Raw genomic sequence first — 19,499 nt, 5'->3', positions numbered from 1 at the left:
ATGGGGGCTTTATGTTTAATTCATATCTTTCTGATTTTGAATTCCATGGTAAAAATACTGAGAATGGTTTGGAGAGCTATGGGGAGGCAGCTTAAATTAAGAGAATAAAAACCAACCCAGCAGTGCAAGCTGTGAGGAATATTTCAGCTGGAGAAAGTCTGATGTTTATAACACGTTACCTGTTTCTGTCCAACTGCAAACATACTCTGATGAGAACATGATTTTGTTCTGCTCCCCTGGGCAGGTCTTGCCTTAAGCTGAACTGGGGCTTGTGTTGGTCACCAGGTAATAAAGGGAATGAGGTATCTGCTACATGACCCGCTGGTCTGCCAGGATGAAATTTCCTTGCCTCTTGAATCCTTGGAGATTTTCTGCCCTTGTGTGACTGTCTTGCCCTGGGGTTGATCCCTTGGCTTACAAGAACTGACGAATTTCCTTTCTCTGCAGGGGACACTACACAGAAAATGAGATCTGCACAGTATCCTACCCCAGCAGAATTGGATGCTTATGCTAAGAAGGTCGCCAACAATCCACTGACTATAAAAATCTTTCCGAACAGCGTCAAGGTTCCCCAGCGGAAACACATACGCCGTACTGTGAACGGACTCGATACTTCGGGCCAGAGGTACAGCCCCTACCCGTCTCAGGCCACCACGAAAACGGGTCTGCTGGCCATAGTCAAATCCCCAGCGAAAGGAATCATCAAGGACTTTGACGGGACGCGGGCGCGCCTGCTGCCGGAGGCGATGATGAACCCCCCCTCCACGCCGTACGTTGCACCAAGCACTTTATCCCACCCGCAGGCGCTCGCCCGCCAGCAGGCTCTCCAGCATGCACAGACTTTGCCGCACCCCCAGAGCATCCCGCAGCACCCTCAGGGTATTCCACAGCCACCGCCCAGCTTACCGCACCCTCAGGGGATCCCGCAGGCGCTGCCGCACCCACAGAGCATGCAGCAGCCGCAGGGCTTGCAGCACCCTCAGACCATGGCACACCAGACCCTGCAGCACCCCCCGAATCCGCTGCTGCAGCCGGGTTTACATGGAGGCAGAAAGATGCCGGACGCAGACGCGCCGCCGAATGTGACCGTGTCTACCTCAACCATTCCCCTCTCTATGGCTGCCACCCTGCAGCAGAACCAGCCACCGGACCTGAGCAGCATTGTGCACCAGATTAACCAGTTCTGCCAGGCCAGAGCTGGCATTAGCACTACCTCAGTGTGTGAGGGACAGATTGCAAACCCCAGCCCTATAAGTCGCAACCTGCTTATCAATGCAAGTACCAGGGTATCTACTCACAATGTCCCTACACCCATGCCTTCCTGTGTAGTAAACCCTGTCGACCATGCTGCTGCTGCTATTCCTCCTGCCTCTGTTAATGTGCCCATGGTCAATATTAACAGGGTGCCGCCCGCCTACCAGAACGAAATCAAATCGGTTGCGTGGAACCAGCACCAGCTTGCACATCTGCAGCAAATGTGTGGGGATGCTGCTGGGCCTGCTGGACTCGCAGGGAAGCACCCTCAGAGAGAGATTGCAGGGCAGAATTTCCCTGGCAAAACTTCCAACTACCCTCAAGAACTGTGCATGGGCCAGTCCTTCAGCTTGAAGCCCCCCATCGAGAAGCCTACGCCTTCTCCGCCTGTGAACGGGTTGCAGGGACCTTTGCCATATACCAATGGGCACTATTTCCAGCCCCTCTGGAATAACATTCTGCCCACGCCCAACAGTGACAGCTCTGGGTCCCAGGACCTCGCCATGCCTTTCCACGGGGGACAGCCAACGGGAGCGCCGCTGGATTGTGCAGGAGGAACTCATTACAGAGCTGGAGCTGGCCCATCCAGCCAGAATAATGTGATGCAGACCATGGATTACCTAAGTGGGGACTTCCAGCAGTCCTGCTTCCGAGACCAGAGCGTGGCCGTGCTGGGAAAAGTCCATCGGCCTCCCATGAACCGAGCACCTGAACCAACCGATAGTCGAAATCTTCATATTCAACACCCAGGGTATAGATAGGCTGCAGTCACTTTCACAGACAGAAAAAAAAAATTTATAGGTTTTAGTCTTAATTTTAATTAATAAGCAAGGCGTTTTTAACTTGCAAACTTGTGTGATCATTATAGTACCCATTGGAAGAAGACATACTGTATATTTAAAGAGCTTTGCTTACATGTTATCTCTCTCCTTTATGCATCAAATATTTAACATGCCTTTTGTGTCAAAGAATTTCATTACACTACTTCAGGCCACAGCTGTCTCTTCACCGCAGAGTCCCCCTTTGTGCAGCTTTTTCTTTTTTTTTTTTTTTTTTTGCCTTCTGCTGAGCAGCTCCTCGCTGGACTGAGGTTGAGTTGCTGCAGGGTTTCGCAGCCGCATCTGTTCTCCAGCTCCGGCGAGAGCGAGGTAGCGTAGCTGCTTCCATTTCCATCTCAATTTCCTCACAAGATTAAGAGCAACAGAATTTTGTCAGGGAGTAGGGCTTATTTTCAACTCGAAAGCCCATTTCATTAATGCATTAAACATTGACCATTTGCACTGTCTAGAGGCCTGTGTAATTGAAAAAGAGCCTACTTTTGAAGAGAGCCAGCTAGGGGTATGTATTTAGGCTTTAATAGAGGGAGAAGCTTTTCAGCTCTTACTTGCCCACGTTTATCATTTAGACTTTGTCCAAAGTCAAAAGTCTCTGGCAGATTTTTCTGACACTTTGTTTTCTGGACAGGGTATGGAGGAGGGGCACAGTGGGTTTGGGACAAAGGCAGCCACGGAGATCTGCCTTTCTTCGTGTTCCACTTCCCCACTGCCCTTCCACTATCCTCAAAGCTCATGTTGTCTGAATCCCTCGCTGCTAGGAGTCTGGCCAGCCTCATGTGAAGGGAATCCAGACCCACTGACAACTGTAAAAAGGGTTCAGCCACTTCTCTGGAAGCTGGAATTACTGTCAGGATGAGGAGATGTAGCTCAGCCCATCCCCAGTGCAGCGAGCGTGGTCCCGCTGTGGATGGGAGACGGTCGGTCTGAATCAAAGCTCCTCTCACAAGCCACTGTGGGATTGACAGTCCCCTGTTCCTCTCCATCAAAACACCCCAGCGGATTTAATGGAACAATTCTTCTCCCTGGGAATTAGTGAAGCTATTTATAACATCCCTTTTTCCCAGGGTCTCGGTGCCTAACTCCTTCTGTTCCTTCCCCACGTCACTTCCAGCAGCCAGTTGAGTCAGTGACTGTAGGACACTAACTACTGGGTAACCTCAGCATCTTGTTCTCCTCAGTGTACCAAAACATCCCTTTCCTTTCTAATAGCCAAATTTTATTGTAAGTAGAATATTCCTCATCTCTGTTAATGAGACTAATACTTGAACATAATGATCACAATCAAGTTTGGAAATTAAAAAAAAAAAGAAAAAAAAGACAAAAAAAAGAAGAAGAAGAAAAAATTTAAAAAAAATAAATGCATTGATTCTTTCTATGTACACTGGCTAAAAAGATATTGCTCTACACTGTAACTTTTAAGTGTAATATTTCTGTATGAATGTCGCCTGGTAGTGTGGGTTTGAGTAGCATTGTGTATGGGTGAACCCACTGGCCTCTGCCATCCACTGGCCTCCCTCACAGCCCTTGGAAAAACAAAGCCTTAAGTATTTGCTCCTTGAACTTTCCTTAATGAGCATGGTTTAAAAAAAAAATCTTAAAGACATCATACAAAATTTAAAAAAAAAAAAAATCAAAAAAAAAAAAAACAAGTTTTGAAGTGACGTCATAGTTGGCTAGAGATTCTTAAAAGTTTTTCGTAAATGGGAAAATTAGAAAACATTTATTTGTATTTTTTTAATTTAGAATGTGTAGTCCTGGGCTGTAACAAATATTTAGGTTTCAAAGCTTAGCAGAGTACGTTTCTGACTCCTTGCGTAAGTTAGTACACTTATGTCATTATTTAAATTCTTTTAAGTGTACTATAACCCGTTCTTTAGTGGTAACTCCTGAGCAAAGTTAAGCAATTTGACTAAAGACGGATTAAATTATGTGTTGGCTTGTGTTGCCTTATATTTAAAAAAAGGAAAAATTGCCTGATTGTGTTATGCCAAATGATAGCAACATGAAGTCCTAATTTATTGTTTATAATCGTATTCCTGCAGTCTTTGTGAAAACTGGTAAATATACATCTATGAAAGAACGAAAATCCTGAGGCTTTTCATGCAATATTTTTCTGAATCCATTCTGTTGGAGCCAGAGTTCGAGTCTGAAGCTGCTTCCCCTACAGTCACCCCGTCGTCTTCCCCATCCCAAACCCAACCCCAGCGAGGGCTGTGCTCTGACCTCACCCCTCCCTTGCCCAGTCAGTCACTGTAAGGTGTTCTGCTACCTGAGTCCGTACCTTTTTACTAAATAAAACCTTGGCCTCTCCTCTGTTCCGTAGCCTGCTCCAAATCTTAACCCAGACTGTTACTAAAAGCTAATTTTTAACTCCTGCTCTTCTCCTGAGAGCCTGAGCAGAGTCCTGTGCCGTGGTGGTGGTTGCCTGGGAGGTGTTTGGTGGTGTTGGCAGCACGCTGTGAGTTTTTGGGGACTGTTCTGCACAGGTACAGCCACGACCTCCGAGGCTTTGCCCCGGTACAGCAGGACCGGGAAGCAAAAATCCTGCTGAGACTCATCCAGGTGGGACATTGCTTGAAAAAAATAAGAATCATTTTACTATTAAAATATACTGAAACCTTTCCTTTTGGTCTGGGAGTGAGATTTTTCTTTGAACCAACCCGTTTCACCTCTGTCACAGCCCTGTTGTGATGGGCTCTCCATCCTTCCCTGCTCATCCCTAAAGAGAACTGTTCTCCTGCCTCATTCCTAGGAGGGATGGTGGGAGCAAAGGTTGGATCCGTGGTGTAGGTCCCCAGGGTGGGGGTCTGGCTGTGGCACTGTCACCAGGGTGAGGAAGGGAAGAGCCTTGTGTGGTAGGAGCTGTGCCCTGCTCTCCTGGACATGTGGAAAACCCCCCTGTGGTTTTTTCTCTCTGCCCGGTGCAGAATTAAGAGGAACCAAAAGGCTGGGAATGTTCTTTCCCCCTGGTCTCTCCCAGGAGCCCCTTGTGGGTGGTCACCAACATTTGGGGCCCACACTGCTGCTCCTCTTGCCTTTCTGTCCATGTGTCCATCCATGGGTCACTGCTTTCCCCACCTCTGACTCCAGCACAAGGCTCTGCTCCCTGCTGGATCCTGGGTGCCTGCTCTGCTGCCTGAGGCATGAGGAAAGCTCAGGTGTTTCCTGAGCTCCTCACCCTCCCTCAGCAGCAGCACGATCCTGCACCATCCCCACACCAGAATCTCCAGATGAGAGTTGGGAAGATCCTGGGAAGGATAAACAGGAGCATGATGTGAACCCTTCCACAGGGAACCTGTGTCCTGTGCTTGGAGCAGAAGCTTTGGAGCTGTTCAGCCACAGTTTGTTACAGCCCAAACGGAACATTTTATAAAAGACACTTGTGAGTTTTCTTTAAGCTTTCCATGTCAGATGTCTCCAGGGGCCTCGACCGCTCCCGTGGAAACCAAACAGAGCTGTTTGCTGGGGATCACTGGGGAGGGGACTGGGAATTGCTGCTGTATTTCATTAAATCACAAGAACTGATGATAAAAGCTGCTCCTTCTGTGCTACGGGTACCAATTAGGATTTTCTTTATTATTATTTTGTCCACAGGAAGAATAAAAAAAGCGACCTGGTCCCTCTGCCCCTTCTGCTGGTTTTATGCGGTGTGTGGGGCTTGGGTGGCCATGGTAGGTTCTTGTCCCAGAGAGAATTTGGGGAAGGGTCTCCATGGGTTTCTGGGATAGGAATGTATCAGGCAGAGTCTGGCTGACTGCTCCTATAAGAGAGAAGGTTTGGGAAAAGAATCTGAGAGGAAGGTGCTGAAATAATGGTTCAGAGTAAGAGGAGGAGGACAGAATAAGGGGATTTGAGTCCTGCCAAAAATTTAAAGGGAGTTTGTAACATTTGGGCTAACCTTCCAGAAGACGGGACTTGACAGGATTTCCTCCCCTCTCCCAGGATTCTGCATCTCATTTAATCTTTGCTTCTATCCCTCAAAAGGACAAAACTCCAACCTCATCTCCTGTGCTCACTGCAAACCTGAGCGTCAAAATCTCTCTTTCCTACTGCTCCCAGTGTTCCTCAAGTACTACGGACATTTGGTTCCCACATGGTTTTCCTGGAATTTGGGTTAAACCAGGCAGCTTAGCCTAGGCAGGAAGAGCTGTTTGCCCACAGGCACTGCTGCATCCATCCCTCTGCAGCGTCCGGAAATTCCAACAGCAGCCACTCTGTCCATCAGAGCTGCAGGATCCTCTTCTCCTTTGACTCGAAGCTTCTTTGGTATCTGGTTTCTTTATCCATCCCCCCAACAGGAACAATCTCTTCTGCGAGGAGTTTTCAGGAGACTTTCTCATCATCTTTGCAGCCAGTTGGAGCTGGAATGAGGATCTGGTGGAAAATGATCCAGCAGGGACTTGGTGTGAGCAGCTGCTGCCTCCACTGAGGAATCACCTGCAACCAGAGCTAAGCTCAGAGCTTTGAGTAAAATCCAACATTTCAAAACTTCTCCTTTAGGGCCAAATAGGTTTTTCTTCCAGAGATTTTGACCCAAGGTAGGCAACAACCAGATGTTCTCTGCGAACTCCAGCAGCTCTGGCAGCTTTTGATGTTTGGAGAGGAGTAACATTGGGGATGCTGCAAAAATTCAGAGCAGGAAAAAATTCTCCATGTGGGGTCCTGGGCAGGTCCAGAGGGTAAAGGAGCCAAAGGAAAGGGGCACATTTTGGTTGGAGCACACATTGGACACCCTCCAGCAAGAGCCGCCTTTCGGATGCTCTTCAACGTTCAGCAGAGCCAAATTGCAATAAAATTACTGGAGTGTTTTATCAGCTTAGTTTAAGTTAATTTCAAAGCAATTGGGTACAGGCTGTTGATTCTGCTAGAGTGGTTGCAAGCCTGAGAGATGTACCAACAGTGAAGTGGAATTGCACCAAAAAACTGCTGTGAAATCTCAACAACTTTCACTGCCCTCAAACCCCTCAGTCCTGTAGGCAAATGAGGAGGGAAGGGGCCCAGACAGGTCTTTAATAAAGGATGTGCAAAGCAAATTTTTCTCACCTTTTTCTCCCTATACAATATCAATGTCTGGTTTCATTGTCTTAGACAAGAAGCATCAACAATCAGCACAAATCGGGGCTCTATGGTGTGAGCAGATGAAGTGGTTTTGCCAAAAATCCTCCCTACCTACAATCCCCAAGAGGTTAAAAAGGTTTGGGAGTTATTTAGGGCATCTCCACTGTGGTGGGGGTCTTGCACTGGTGGGGTATCCCTCGATTTTTTTGGTATTTAATAAAACTTTCTCATTTGAGCATCTTCTGAAGTTCCTTCCATTGTCCCAGTGATGCTGGGACAACAGAGCAGGGAACGAGCTGGCAGCACAAACCTTTAGAATAAACCCTCAAACCAACAAGTTTCCAGGAAGTTTATTTTTAAACTTGGTATTTGAGGCTAAAATTAGTAGCAAAAATCGATTTGTCTCCCTCTCCTCCCTGAGCACTGAGAGCATCTCCCCCCTCCTGTTTTTTTTCTGCAGCCCAGGCCCTGGCGGGGACTCGCTGCCTCGTTCCCTGGGAACGCTGAAGGTTAAGAGGTGCTCCAAGATCCGGCTGACATTTCCAGACGTGCCCAGGTAAACGGAGCTGGAGTGCAGCTCCCAACAGCACATCCCACAGATGGAGCTGGAAAGGGGCAAGGAAAAGGGGAAAATCAACCCAAGCAGGGAAAGCAGAGCTGGGAGTTGGCCCCTGAGGTAAGGACAGGGATTCCAAGCTCCCAGGGTTGTTTTTTCTCCTTCTTGGCTTCCCTGAGCTCATCCAGGAGATGCTGTCCAGGCTTCCTCCAGCACCGCTTCCCACTTTTAGTTCATAAATTATATAAGGGTTTTGATTTGATTTTTTTTTTATTTCTTTAAAGGCAGCTGGTTGGAACAAAGGGTTGCCAAAGCCCTGTGTGTGGCCCGGACAGAGGGACAGGGCTGTCCTTGTACTTCGTGTGTGTATGGGGGGGGATGTGTATAATATACACGCAAATAATAATATATAAATAAAATTCGCATAATAAATTTAAAAATATACATAGAATATAAAGATTAAAATTAGAAATAGCTGTTTAATAAAAATTATGTCTGATAAATATGAAGTATGAAAGATGTGTAAACATGCAGATAAATTTTCTATAATATAAATAATATATGTAATAGTTTATGTAATAAATTTATGTAATAAAAATACTAAAAAATTACATAATGCAATTATGTTGATATATTCAATTTGACATAAGAACAGCAATACATATATCGATATATTTTATAATATAAATATACGTATATAATATATAAAATAATAAACTTAAAATATTTTAAAATATTATATTTAAAAGTATCTATTAACTATAAAATAAAAAACAAGCCTAAAATATGCGAGGATAGAAAGAGTATTTAATATTAATTATATCAATTTGTTCGTGTAATGATTATAATGATTATAATAATAATAACGATTATTATAATTATTATTCATTAATATAAATTATAAGGCTATAAATGCCTATTGACACCTTCCCCTCCCCTCGGTCCCCACGCGGCGGCGCCACCGAGCCGAGCGCCGGGCGGAGAGGGGGACACGGGGACACGGGGACACGGGGACGGGCTGGAACTGGGGACCGGCTGGGCCAGCACTGGGCACCAGTATGGGCTGGCACTGGACATCAACACACGGGTGGCACCGGGCACCAGTGTGGCCTGGAACTGGGCACCAGTACGGGCTGAAACTGGGCACCAGTACGGGCTGAAACTGGGCACCAGTATGGGCTGGCAATAGACTGGCAATAGTGGCCAGTTTGGGCTGGCACTGGGCAGCAAGATAGGCTGATTTGGATCACCAGAATGGGCTGGAACTGCCACCATTGTGGGCTGGCACTGGGCACCAGTACAGGCTGGCACTGGACACACCAGTATGGGCAAGAACTGTCCGACATTAGGGGCTGGCATCAGAAATCAGTGTGAGGCTGGCACTTGGCACGAGTATGGGGTGACATTGGGCACCAGTATGGACCTGCACTTCGCTCCACTGCAGGAATGGCACTGGGCACCAGTACAGGCTGGCACTGGGCAGTGGTGTGGGCTCGTACTGGGCACCAGTTTGGGCAGCAACTAGGCACCAGTACAAGGTAGCAGCAAGGACAGAAGTAGCTGCCCCACCGGGCTGGGACCTGCTCAGAGGGACATTCCTCGGGGGGGAAAACGGGGTATGGGGACACCCCCGGCAGTGCTGCCCCCCAGCCCAGCCAGGGCCGCAGGGTGCAGCTAATTAGGGGCTAATTGCATTAAACCGGAGGAGCACTAATGCAATTGTGGGATTATCCTGCAGAGACGACGACCCCCCCATTGCTGCCGGGGTGACCGGGGATGGGGATGGGGGGGGCCAGACGCACGGCCCTGGGGTCTCTGATCCAGCCCGACTCCCCCAGTCTGCCCTAGAAATCCCCAGCATCGCCCACCCCGTGTGCTGGGGACCACCCATCCCCCGGCTCATTAATTACCCCAGCGCTAACGAGGGGCTGATGGGACAGCGGGGGGCCCTGCAGGGAAACAGCCCCCCGGGGCCGGCAACCCCCACCCAGCCCCGCACATCCCCGCTGCTGCCGGTGATTACCGAATTAACCGGCTCCATCTGAGCCCGTCTGCTGCCGGGATGTGGGTCAGGGATTACCCCTCTCCGTGCCCCCCGGCCCAGTCCCGGCTCTCCCTGTCCCCAGCACCCACTGCTGCACCCAGGAGCGTGCCCCGGGGCTGCCATCCCGATGGCGGCAGGCAGAGGAAGGAGGCTCAGGCTGAGCAAGGACGTTCAGGCAGCCGTAATAAATACAAGAAAAGTTTATTGAAAAGATAAAGAAGTGGGGAGGGGGCAGCAGCCCCAGCCCGGGGTAATAAATAACAACCTGGGGAGCACCAGTTTACAAATATGGCTCTGGGCAGTGGGGTCCTGCAGGGCCCCAGCGAGGCTGGCCGGGGCTGCTGGGCACCTCGGGGAGGCGCTTAGGGGGCCCAGCCCCCCGGCACCCCCGGGCACCTGAGGAGGGGCTGCCCCAGGGGACAGTCCCAGCCCCAGGAGGGATGGGACAGCCCCTGCCTGTCCTGAGAGCCACTGCGGTGCCACAGCAGCGTCCCCAAGCCAGGGGCACCGGCTGCGGGCAGGGGCTCAGCACCACTTGGGGCACCCTTGGGTGGGTGCCCCGGTCACATCCTGTCCCCCTCCGGGGCTCAGGCCAGGATCTTCTGGGGGATCTCCACCGAGGCTTTGATGAAGATGGCGTTGTCCCGCACGTAGTTCCGTTTCCTGATGTCCTCGTGGGAGATGAACTTGGGGTAGCCGAAGCCCAGGGTGCTCTCGTCCAGGGAGCCGCGCGAGGCCGCCGGCTTCTGGAAGTTCTTCCAGTTGGGGTCGGGGTGGAAGGTCTCGGTGATGTGCTGGGGCTTGGAGAGCGAGGGGTCACTCTGGTCCAGCAAGGAGAAGGTGACTCGGTAGGAGAAGGGCCACTCCAGCAGGTTGTCGTACTCGCCCGGCAGCACGCGGATGTAGACGGAGAGGTGGCTGCTCTCCCCGCTGCCGTTGCCGTTGAGGAAAGCCGACACCTGGAGCTTGTAGCCGTACTTGTGGGTGTAGAACGGGGGGCTGAAGAACTCGTAATTGCTGCGGGCTTTGGCCTCCTGCAGCTTGCGGGCGTAGTCGGCGATTTTCCAGATGAGGGTCCCCTCGTTGCTCACCGACAGCTCCTCCAGCTCCCGGCGCAGCTCCAGGATCTCCTGCCGCTGCCGGCTCACCAGGGCACACACCATGCCCAGGTGGGTCTTGGTGCTCTCCTCCAGGTGCCGGCCCATGGCCAGCTTGGGGCACTGCGGGGGCAGCGGGACCGTCAGCAGGACAGGGACAGCATGGGGACATGGGACAGGAGAGAAGGTACCGTGGGGATAACGGGGAGATGTCATTGGAGCATGATGGCACAGGGATGTTATGGGGACACAGGAGTGGCACGGGGACACTTGGGTAGCAAACACAGGGGTGAGGCCATGGAGCCACATGGATAGGACTGAGCACAAGAGAGGGAACAGATGTCAGGGCAGGAGCGGTGTGGGGATGTTGTGGGGCACGGGCATGACATGGTAGGGACAGCACAGATGCCAGGGCAGGTTGGTCACAGGCACAACACTCACTCGGTGCTTGCAGCCAGCTTCCTTGAAGGGGCACAGCAGCATGGCAGTGCTGCAGCTCTCCTTGAGGTGGGTGGGCACATCCTCCCGGGCAATGCTGGGTGTCCCACACTGGTTGGGGCACGGCACGGGGTACCGGGGACACTGGTACTGGTGGTTCTGGGGAGGCAGACAGGCTGTCAGCTGGGGCTGGGAGCCAGCAGGGTGAGGGTCCCCATGGGCTCCATCTCACCTGGATGGTGTCAAAGACGAACTCCTTGGAGCAGTAGGTGCAGGGCTGGGTACGCTTGGGGCACTCAGCCAGGGCGTGCTGGGACAGCAGGCGCCGCATCATCCGGGCCCCACACTTGTTCTCACAGTACACACTCTCCTGGGGACACGTGCCCTGGTGGCCCTGGGGACCACAACAGTGTCATCACCCTCTGGCTGCCCTCACCAGCCAGCCCTAACAGGGATGGGGACACACAGTGCCTCCACAGCCAGAGGGCACAATGACGAGGAGCCCACATACCCATATCCCCCTCCAAGGCTGGAGGTCCTTGCCATGATGTGTCTCGCACAGTGTCCCCATACCCAGACACTGTCCCCATGGTGCCCTGCAGCCTACTGGGGTGCCCACACATCCTGGCTACACCCACACCACACCCCCAGCACAGCCATACCCACCGTGGCACCCTGGCCAGCTGTGTCCCCCACAGTGTCCCCCACCACTGCCCACCTCAAAGGCCTCCCCAGTGAAGTCGCTGGCACAGAACTCGCACTTGACCCTGCGCTTGGGGCAGCCGTACTGGAGGTGGTCGGCGAGGTCACGGCGGCTCAGTTTGGTGCTGCACCGGTTGGGGCAGGGGATCACATTGAAGCTACAGGTGCCGAGATGGGCCTGGGGGACACAGGGATGGTGATGGGAAGGCCATGGGGGTACACATCTGACCCCTCCCAATCTTCCCAGGTCCTACCTGGAGGTACTTGATGACCCCGCTCCAGCGGCAGCCCTCCTCGCTGTGGATGCAGCGGATGGCCAGGCTCAGCACCTGCGCCTCCAGCTCGGGGTCGGGGTAGATCTGGAGGGGCAGCAGTGGGGTATCAGCATCCTGCACAGGGCTGCAGGGGCACGCAGCCCCCAGCACAGCCTGGCTGGGAGCCTTGGGCACGCTGCCCGGGGCCGGATCCCCCCTGGGCACACCAACAAGTGCCCTTTGTTGGGAGCGGGTTTCCGCTCCCCGGCCCCGCGGCACAAAGGACTCTTGCTTCCGCCTGGGCGCCCGTGCCAGGCTGGCGAGGCTGTGCCAGGCTCTGTGCACAGCCTGGGGACGGCCCCTTGGTGGAGATGTCCCCTTGGAGCAGGGCACTCATCCGTGTGCCAGGCTCACCTTGGCGTAGTCCAGGGGCAGCTGGTCCTCTGGGCACTTGAAGACGCCTTCGCTGCAAGACACAGAAGGCTGGGGATCACTCGAGGCTGGGGAGTCACCCAGTGTCATCACTCGTGTCACCAGTGACACAGCCACCACGTCCCACCGGGTCCCCAACATCCCACCCCAGGATATTGGCGCTGTCCCTGCACTGCTGAGCGCTCACCCCGTACCAAATCCAGCCGACACCCTGGGGGAGCCACGGCTCTAATCCTGCTCCATCTGTCTGAGCTGGGAAATGCCCCCGCCAGACACCCCCCCAGGCAGCCCCCAGCCAGGCACGGCGGCCCCTGTCCCCTGGGGCCTGGGCCAGACTCCGGGAGCGTGGCACCATCTGGAGCCCCGGCAGGCAGCCCCTTGCCCATCCCGTCCCCTGGGATTAAGGAGGGTGCCGGCGGCGCCGGGGCGTCCACTGCCCCAGGTGCCGGGGCCCAGGGGAAATGGGGGAGGACAACAGCTGGGCGCCAGATGTGCAGCCTGATGTGCCCCTGGGGCTCCTGCTCCACAGGAAATGACCCCAGTGAGTCAGGACGGTGTACAGGCAGCTGCCCGGGAGGGGTCCCTATCCTGCTGGGCCCCCAGGATGAGGGAGTCCTCCCAAGAGCTGGCCACAAGAAGGGAAGGGCCCTGCTCAGCCCTGACTTGCAGAAGAGCAGCATGAAGTGGAGACAGGACCCAGCCAAGGAGGCAGCCTGGCCTGTGACAAGGCTGGCCAGGAGTCACCGTCACCTCTGGTGTGCACATCACTGTGCCCAGGGATAGGGGAGGGTGTCCATGCGCCATCCCCGATGGACACTGGGGTGGGAGACCCACAGGGACATCACCAGGGACACAAAGGGACCCTGTGGCTCTAGTGTCTTTGCAGTGACACTGGACAAGGCTGTCCTGCCTGGACAGCCCTTGTGCCCATTTAATCACTGCATGCCCTTGGCAGGCACTGGTGTGGCCTTGACCAGAGCTGCCAAGTGGATGTGAGACACCGGGACAGAGCCAGCAGTGCTGCCGGGCACGCGCCAGCCTGGGCTGCCCGGGCCATGTCCCCTGTGGCCACCACCCCTGAGCTGGGAGTGCAAGTGAACCCAGGAACCCCTGTGGGGTGTGATTCACATGGGGAAGGGCTGCAACCAGCTCTGCACGTGCCCACTCTGTTTATTGCAGGTGGTTTTGTGGGAGTCATCAGGGATCCACCAAGATAAGATGCTCCTAGACAGGGCCGGGCACCGGGCCCTTCCTGAGGAGCCCGTGGCATCGCCTCGTGGCTGGCACTGCCCTGTGGCTGAGATCACTCTGCTGCCTTTCCAGGGCAGCCAGCTGTGCCTGCACCCCGTGCACGGTGTTGGGGTGTTGTGGCTGGGAGGGAAGTGGGACGATGACCCGAAGCCAGCGCCTAATCCCTGACAAAGCCTCCCCATTCCTCACGCTTGGCCGGGCAGGGAATGTGCTGAGGCAGCACCCGGGGGGACCGTCCTTGCCTCTGACCTTCACGGCGTGTTGGGGCACAGCGAGGTGATGAGGCGGGGAACCCCAGCATCTCCCGCGTCTCCCCGGCACCCCTTCCCAGCACCGCGGTGGGGCTGCATGGTTCAGCCCATGGGATCCCCAAACTGATCCGGGGCAAACAGTTTGTGCTCGGGGGGACCCCCGAGGCCGTTCCCCCCGGCAGAGCGGAGGTGCTGCGGGAAGGGTGCGGGGGAGGGGGGGGACAGATGCGCTCTGACACGTGCCCCGGGGAACGCCCGGTTTCACAGAAACCGGCCCCGGTGACGGTGGTGCCCGGGAGCCGTGCCCGGGCGAAGGTCGCTCCGGCGGGGAAAGGCGGGGAAAGGCCCGGGGTGACGCTTGTCACCGCCCGGACAGAGCACGGGCACATCCTCGCCGTGTCCCCCGCGGGACCGCGCCGAGTGCAGCGGCCGGAACCGGGACATCCCCGGCCCCGCACGTGTCCCCCGGCTGCCGGTACCGGTTCCGGGGATCCCAAACCCCGGGGGTCTGAAGAGGCCCCGGCTCCTCGCTCCCGGCCAGCGCTCACGGCCGGGTCGCGCTCATCCGTGGGCACGGGGACACCGGGGTGGCCGCATACACGTCCCCAAAAACAGCCCCGGCCACTTCCTCCGGCGGGGCCGGGGCAGGAAGGGGTTAAGCTCGAATCTCGAAACTCGCCGCTCCGGGCTTCACCGGGCCCTCCTCTTCCTCCTCCTCCTCAGCGAAAGGGGCCACGGGCCGCTGCACCCGCGGGGCGCCTGTCACGGGCTGGGCGCGCCCCGCACCCCCTCCCTGCCCCGGGGCACCGCCGGGCACCCCGCACCTTTCCCCGGCCCCAGGCATCCCTGGGCGCCCCGCGCCTTTCCCGGGGAACTCCGCATCTTTTCCCGGGGCACACCGCCGCCGTTCCCCGGCCCGGAGCAGCCCCGTGCACCCCGCATCTTTCCCCAGGACCCCCCCATCCCCAGGCACCCCGCGCTCCTTCCCGGGACATCCCGCATTCCCTCCCGGGCCCGGGGCATCCGCACCCCCGTGCGCCGCGCACTCCGACACCAGCCCAGGGCACCCCGCAGCCCTCTCCGGGGCACCCCCGCACACCGCACCCCGGGACCGGCGGCGGACCGGAGGGTGGCGAGGAGCCCCCGCTGCCGCCCGGAGTGCGGGTACCCCGCGGGGAACCCCACGGGGGAAGAAGGGGTGCTCGGAGTAACGTCAGGTCGGGTGGCCCGTGGGGTGATGCGGGGTCTCACCTGAGGAACTCCTGCAGGCAGGTGTCGCAGAAGCGGTGGCCGCAGGTGGAGACGCGGACGGGCTCCCGCATGGGCTTCCCGCAGAGCGGGCACAGCACCCGCCGCCGCGGCCGCTCCAGCAGCTTGTAGTCGTAGCCCGGCATCCCGCCGCCGCCGCCGCCGCCGCCCCGCGCCCGCTCGGCTCAGCGCTCCGCGCCCGGCTCCGCCCGGGGGCCGGACGGGGTGGTGGGACCGGCCTGAGCCCGCCCCGCGACGGGGGACGGCATCGCCATCGCCACCGCCCCCCGGCCGGTCCCCGCCTTCCCGGCCCGCTGCCGCCGCGCGGGGGGGATGGAGCGGTCCCGGCGGCCCGGGGGCTCGGGGAGCATCGCACCGGGGACAGTCTCTTCAGAGGGTTTGGGGTGCAGCACATCGCGGACAGCCACCCTGGGGACTTGGGGAGCACCCCACCGGGCACAGCCCTCGGGGACGGGGGGGTTCGGTACCCACCGCACTGGGGACAGCCGCCCCAGGAGTTTGGGGAGCATCACATCACACACGGTCCCCTCACCCACTGCGGCCTCCCCTGGCCCAGGGCTGGGCTCTGGGGGCACACACTGCGGTGTCCTCGCTGACCCTACATGCCCTCCTTGACTCAGGGGTGCCCCAGGGGTGCCACACTCCTGCAGGCAGCCCCGGGGCCACTGTGCCCCTGAGCGAGGCCAGAGGTGGGACACAGCTCCCAGTCCTGCTCCTGCCACAGAGAGCAGCTCGTGTCCCAGCCATCACCCCCAGCAGGACACGGAGGAGTGTCCTGAGCCCTCCACGCCACAGGCACGAGGGGGACACACGCTCCTGTGGCTTTGTCTCGCTGGGAGCTCATGCCCCAGGCTGCAGCCAACAGCCTCCCTTCCAGCCACGGTTTGTAACTGAGCAAGAGCCTGGAGGAGGGAGAATAAAAGCAAATCTGTCTGGCTCCAGCCCCCTCGTCACTCTTTCAGAAATCAGAGCAGCATATGGGAGTATTTGCCCCTTTCCCCAGAGATGGAGCCGAGCAGATGACAGGCTGTGAGCATGTGTTAGTCCCACCAACGCTCGCTCCAGCCAGCTTCCCATTAAGGGCGGCAGTTGCTCCAGACCCAAATGTTAGCAGTTTTCAATTAGCAAATGGCAGAGGAGAGGGATTCCTGGGGGACACGCTGAGCAAGTCGAGCTCTATCACTTGTCACTCAAGGAGCTCACGTTACCCTTCTCCCGGAGAGGCTCTGCTTAAAATAAAACCCTGCAGCAGCCCGGGGGGAGGCAGGCTGCTCCCTGCCAGAGCTGCCAGGGAGGGGAAGGGTGGCTCATTTCTGGGGTTACCCTGAGGGATGGCAGGTTGTTCTGAGCAGCACTGGGGCTCCCAAACATCAGGGAACCTTGTACTGGGGTACACTGAGCACGAGCTGCCATCAGCAGGGGATATTCCAAGAGACCTGAGTCGCTGCTCGGATGATGGAGAGCACTTAAGCTAAACTTTAACCAGCTCCCAGTGATACTGGAAATTCGACAAGGTAAAAACAAGGCACAGTGGGCAACTGTACAGGGAGCAGTGGGGAGGAACAGCCACCTCGAGCTGGGGTTGAGGTGCTCCCCGGCCGGGTTTGCCGAGGGCGGTGACACCCCCAGGGCAGGATCTACCAGCAGCCCCACGGTCCAGCTGGTTCTGCCACTCTGTGCCAGCAGAGCCCGGAGCCAGGCTGTCTCCAGCAAGAGATAGGCACAACCCAGACACTGTCCCTGACATGCTGTGACCTGGCCCCGGCTAAAAACTGTCCCTGGACACCACTCTGGGACAGTGTACAGGCCAAAAGGACGGGTCCTTGGTATCCTGGGGGTTGATGGGACTCCAAAGACAGGACACATCAGTCCTGTAAACACAGGCAGCCTGTGCCTCCGATGACAACCGTGAAACAGCTGACTTTTATCATTATTTACTGCTTCTCTTTGATGTTTTAAAATTATTCTTCCCTAACCTCACTGAAGAGCATCTCTGCTAATTAGCCGGGAGCTGACAAAGCCATCAGAAGGTGCTGGCTGTGCCGGCAGGGCGGCTGGGAGGTGTCAGACCCTGCAAACAAAGATCCCTCCTTTTCCCCTCTCCCTAAGCAAAGCCCTCCCCGCACTCAACATCACAGCCAGGCATTTGTCTCACACAAAGGCGACACTCAGGGCAATTCCCTTTGTGGAGGTGATATGTTCCTTGTCCCCCATGATGGGTCACTTCTTGAACCCATCTGAGCTCCGAGAGGCCTCTTGTTCTCTTCCCCAGCCTCTCCCTGCTAGTCCATCCCTCCACCTTCAATTTAAGTTAAACTAGAGGGACAGAAAACAGACGCTCCGGCTTCTAAAGAAGTTAAGGTGGAGCCTTTTGCCCCAGGGAAAGGAGTGGGGAGAGTCCTCTCCCGGCTTCTGGGGCCTCGTGCCCAGGGAGGGCAGAGGTAAGGGATCCAGGCAGACCGACAGAGGGACGGCAGCCGCACCTCCTGCCAAAAACCTCGTGGGAATGAGGATACGACCTCGACAGAGGTGCCGTAATCAAAATAAATCAGCTCCGGGATCAGCAGGCGGTTTGGGCTGCTTCCTGCTACAGTCATGGCCCCAAGTCAACAGGATCTTATTTGGAACAGGGACAGCTTTTCCCTGGGTGACAATGGCCAGAGGGGACCCGCACTAGGATGCACGAGCGGGGACCAGGCATCATCTCATCCCACATCACCTTCCCTCCGGCCCTGCCTTTCCTTAGCAGGAAGAGCCGCGGGGACCCTGATCCACCAGCATCTCCACACAAGACGGGAACAAAAAAAGGATAAAGGGAGAAGCCCTGAGACCTGCAGATTTCACCGGGAGCTTCTGCAGGGAAACAAAGCAGCAGACGTGAGGAATGCAAGTGGCCTATTTGCCCGAGCTGCTCTCTGCCTCCGGCAGCACGGACATGCCTCGGCTTGTCGTTCCAGGAGCTTTTGTTGCTCGGGGCTGGGGGCCTCTTTGTTTCCTTTACCCTTTCGCCAGGCTTGGTCACAGCCCGGTATTAAATTATTCAAATGATCTCGCTAGGCTTTACAGCTGAACTCCTGTGCGGAGAGCCCAGGCGGGGAAATCCCGAGGGCTCCAGCCCTCACCGGAGCCCCCCAGCCCAGCACAAAGTGCACTGGTCCACGCTGGTTTCCCCAGTCCGGAGCAAAGGAGCCCAATATTCATGCTGGTAACACCTCCAGCGGAACAATGCAGTACAAAGGTGTCATTAAGCCATAAAATAATCCACCTAACACCAGTACACTGATAGGAACCGGGTAGGGGGGGCCGCACCCCTGGATTTGGCAGCACAGCTGGAGCTTGGCTCCTGAAGCAGTGGCATTTCGGTGCCACCACTGCCAAGACAAAGGGAGTCAGCCCTCTGTCCTGCCTGCTGCTGTCCCAGCCAACCCTCAGCCCTGGCAAGGCTGCAGGAGGAACACCAGCCCCTTCCTAAGGGATGTGTTTGAATGTGGTGTGCGGAGAGGGGAGCCCTGAGAGCCCTGCACAAGGCAGCCAAGAGAAATCTGATGCTGGAAGGAGCTGGAGCTGCTGCCAGCTCCGCACGGGGAGGAGAGGCAGTGGCCCAAAAGGACTTTGAGGCAAGTGAACCCAGCCCTGCAAGCACTCTGGTGCCCAGGTTGGTCGGGGAGGGGAAAGCACCTTCCCCAACAGCGCGCTGAGCCTGCAGCACAGGAAAGTGCCAAAGGACTGGCACAGAACCTTTGAATTCCAGTCGGCTTCCTGGGATAGCAGGGTGTAACCGCCTGAAAAGGCAGCTCCACAAGAAACAAAAAAGGCAGGGAAAAACCCATGCACCCACCCTGCCAGGAGCCAAACAGGGAGGCTGTGTCTGCAGCCAGAGCTGCACACGCCTCTCCCGGCCGGACGGGACCTGCTCCCTTCCCCAGCCGGAGCCTGGGAGGCAGGGAAGGAAGGGCTGGAGATCTGCAGAAATTCATTACCTTCCACATGACAGAGGGATCAGTTGGCTTTTACCAGAGCCCGTCGAGGTTTCCCTCATTGAAAACAGGAAAGAATC

At 56.1% G+C, this 19,499-nt stretch overlaps 2 protein-coding genes across 5 annotated transcripts in view; one reads left to right on the top strand and one right to left on the bottom strand.

Annotated features, from left to right (window-relative positions):
• Positions 1–4,712, top strand: part of FAM222B (family with sequence similarity 222 member B) — a 36,512-nt gene extending 31,800 nt beyond the window's left edge. For all 3 annotated transcript variants that reach the window (XM_066333367.1, XM_066333365.1, XM_066333366.1), the window contains one exon: positions 448–4,712. In XM_066333367.1, the coding sequence (XP_066189464.1) occupies positions 465–2,015 (1,551 nt within the window). In that variant the 5' untranslated portion in view covers positions 448–464 and the 3' untranslated portion in view covers positions 2,016–4,712. The remainder of the gene's footprint in view (positions 1–447) is intronic.
• A 5,221-nt stretch (positions 4,713–9,933) lies between these two features.
• Positions 9,934–19,491, bottom strand: TRAF4 (TNF receptor associated factor 4). Of its 2 annotated transcripts, none has more exons than XM_066333363.1 (7): positions 19,423–19,491; positions 12,654–12,705; positions 12,240–12,344; positions 12,002–12,163; positions 11,516–11,677; positions 11,287–11,442; positions 9,934–10,968 (listed from the first exon to the last, which is right to left on the bottom strand). In XM_066333363.1, exons 1-7 carry the CDS (start codon positions 19,479–19,481, stop codon positions 10,336–10,338), a joined length of 1,329 nt encoding a protein of 442 aa, XP_066189460.1. In that variant the 5' UTR covers positions 19,482–19,491; the 3' UTR covers positions 9,934–10,335. The 2 variants fall into 2 exon arrangements, with proteins under 2 accessions (XP_066189460.1, XP_066189459.1); XM_066333362.1 differs by lacking the exon at positions 19,423–19,491 and adding an exon at positions 15,425–15,592.
• Between the last annotated feature and the right edge of the window lie 8 nt (positions 19,492–19,499).

The sequence above is a fragment of the Sylvia atricapilla genome, chromosome 20 (genome assembly GCF_009819655.1).
Source record: "Sylvia atricapilla isolate bSylAtr1 chromosome 20, bSylAtr1.pri, whole genome shotgun sequence".
Lineage (NCBI taxonomy): Eukaryota > Metazoa > Chordata > Aves > Passeriformes > Sylviidae > Sylvia > Sylvia atricapilla.
The sequence above is the reverse complement of the archived record's forward strand: the minus strand, read 5'-3'. Positions and strand labels throughout refer to the sequence as shown.

Bases quoted from the DNA above. Each gene is read 5' to 3' on its own strand.
- TRAF4 (XM_066333362.1), bottom strand. From the start codon at position 15,567: ATGCCGGGCTACGACTACAAGCTGCTGGAGCGGCCGCGGCGGCGGGTG. The intron at 12,706-15,424 runs GTGAGACCCCGC...TGTGTCTTGCAG, and splicing joins TGCCTGCAGGAGTTCCTCAG to CGAAGGCGTCTTCAAGTGCC. The intron at 11,443-11,515 runs GTGAGATGGAGC...CTGCCTCCCCAG, and splicing joins TCGTCTTTGACACCATCCAG to AACCACCAGTACCAGTGTCC.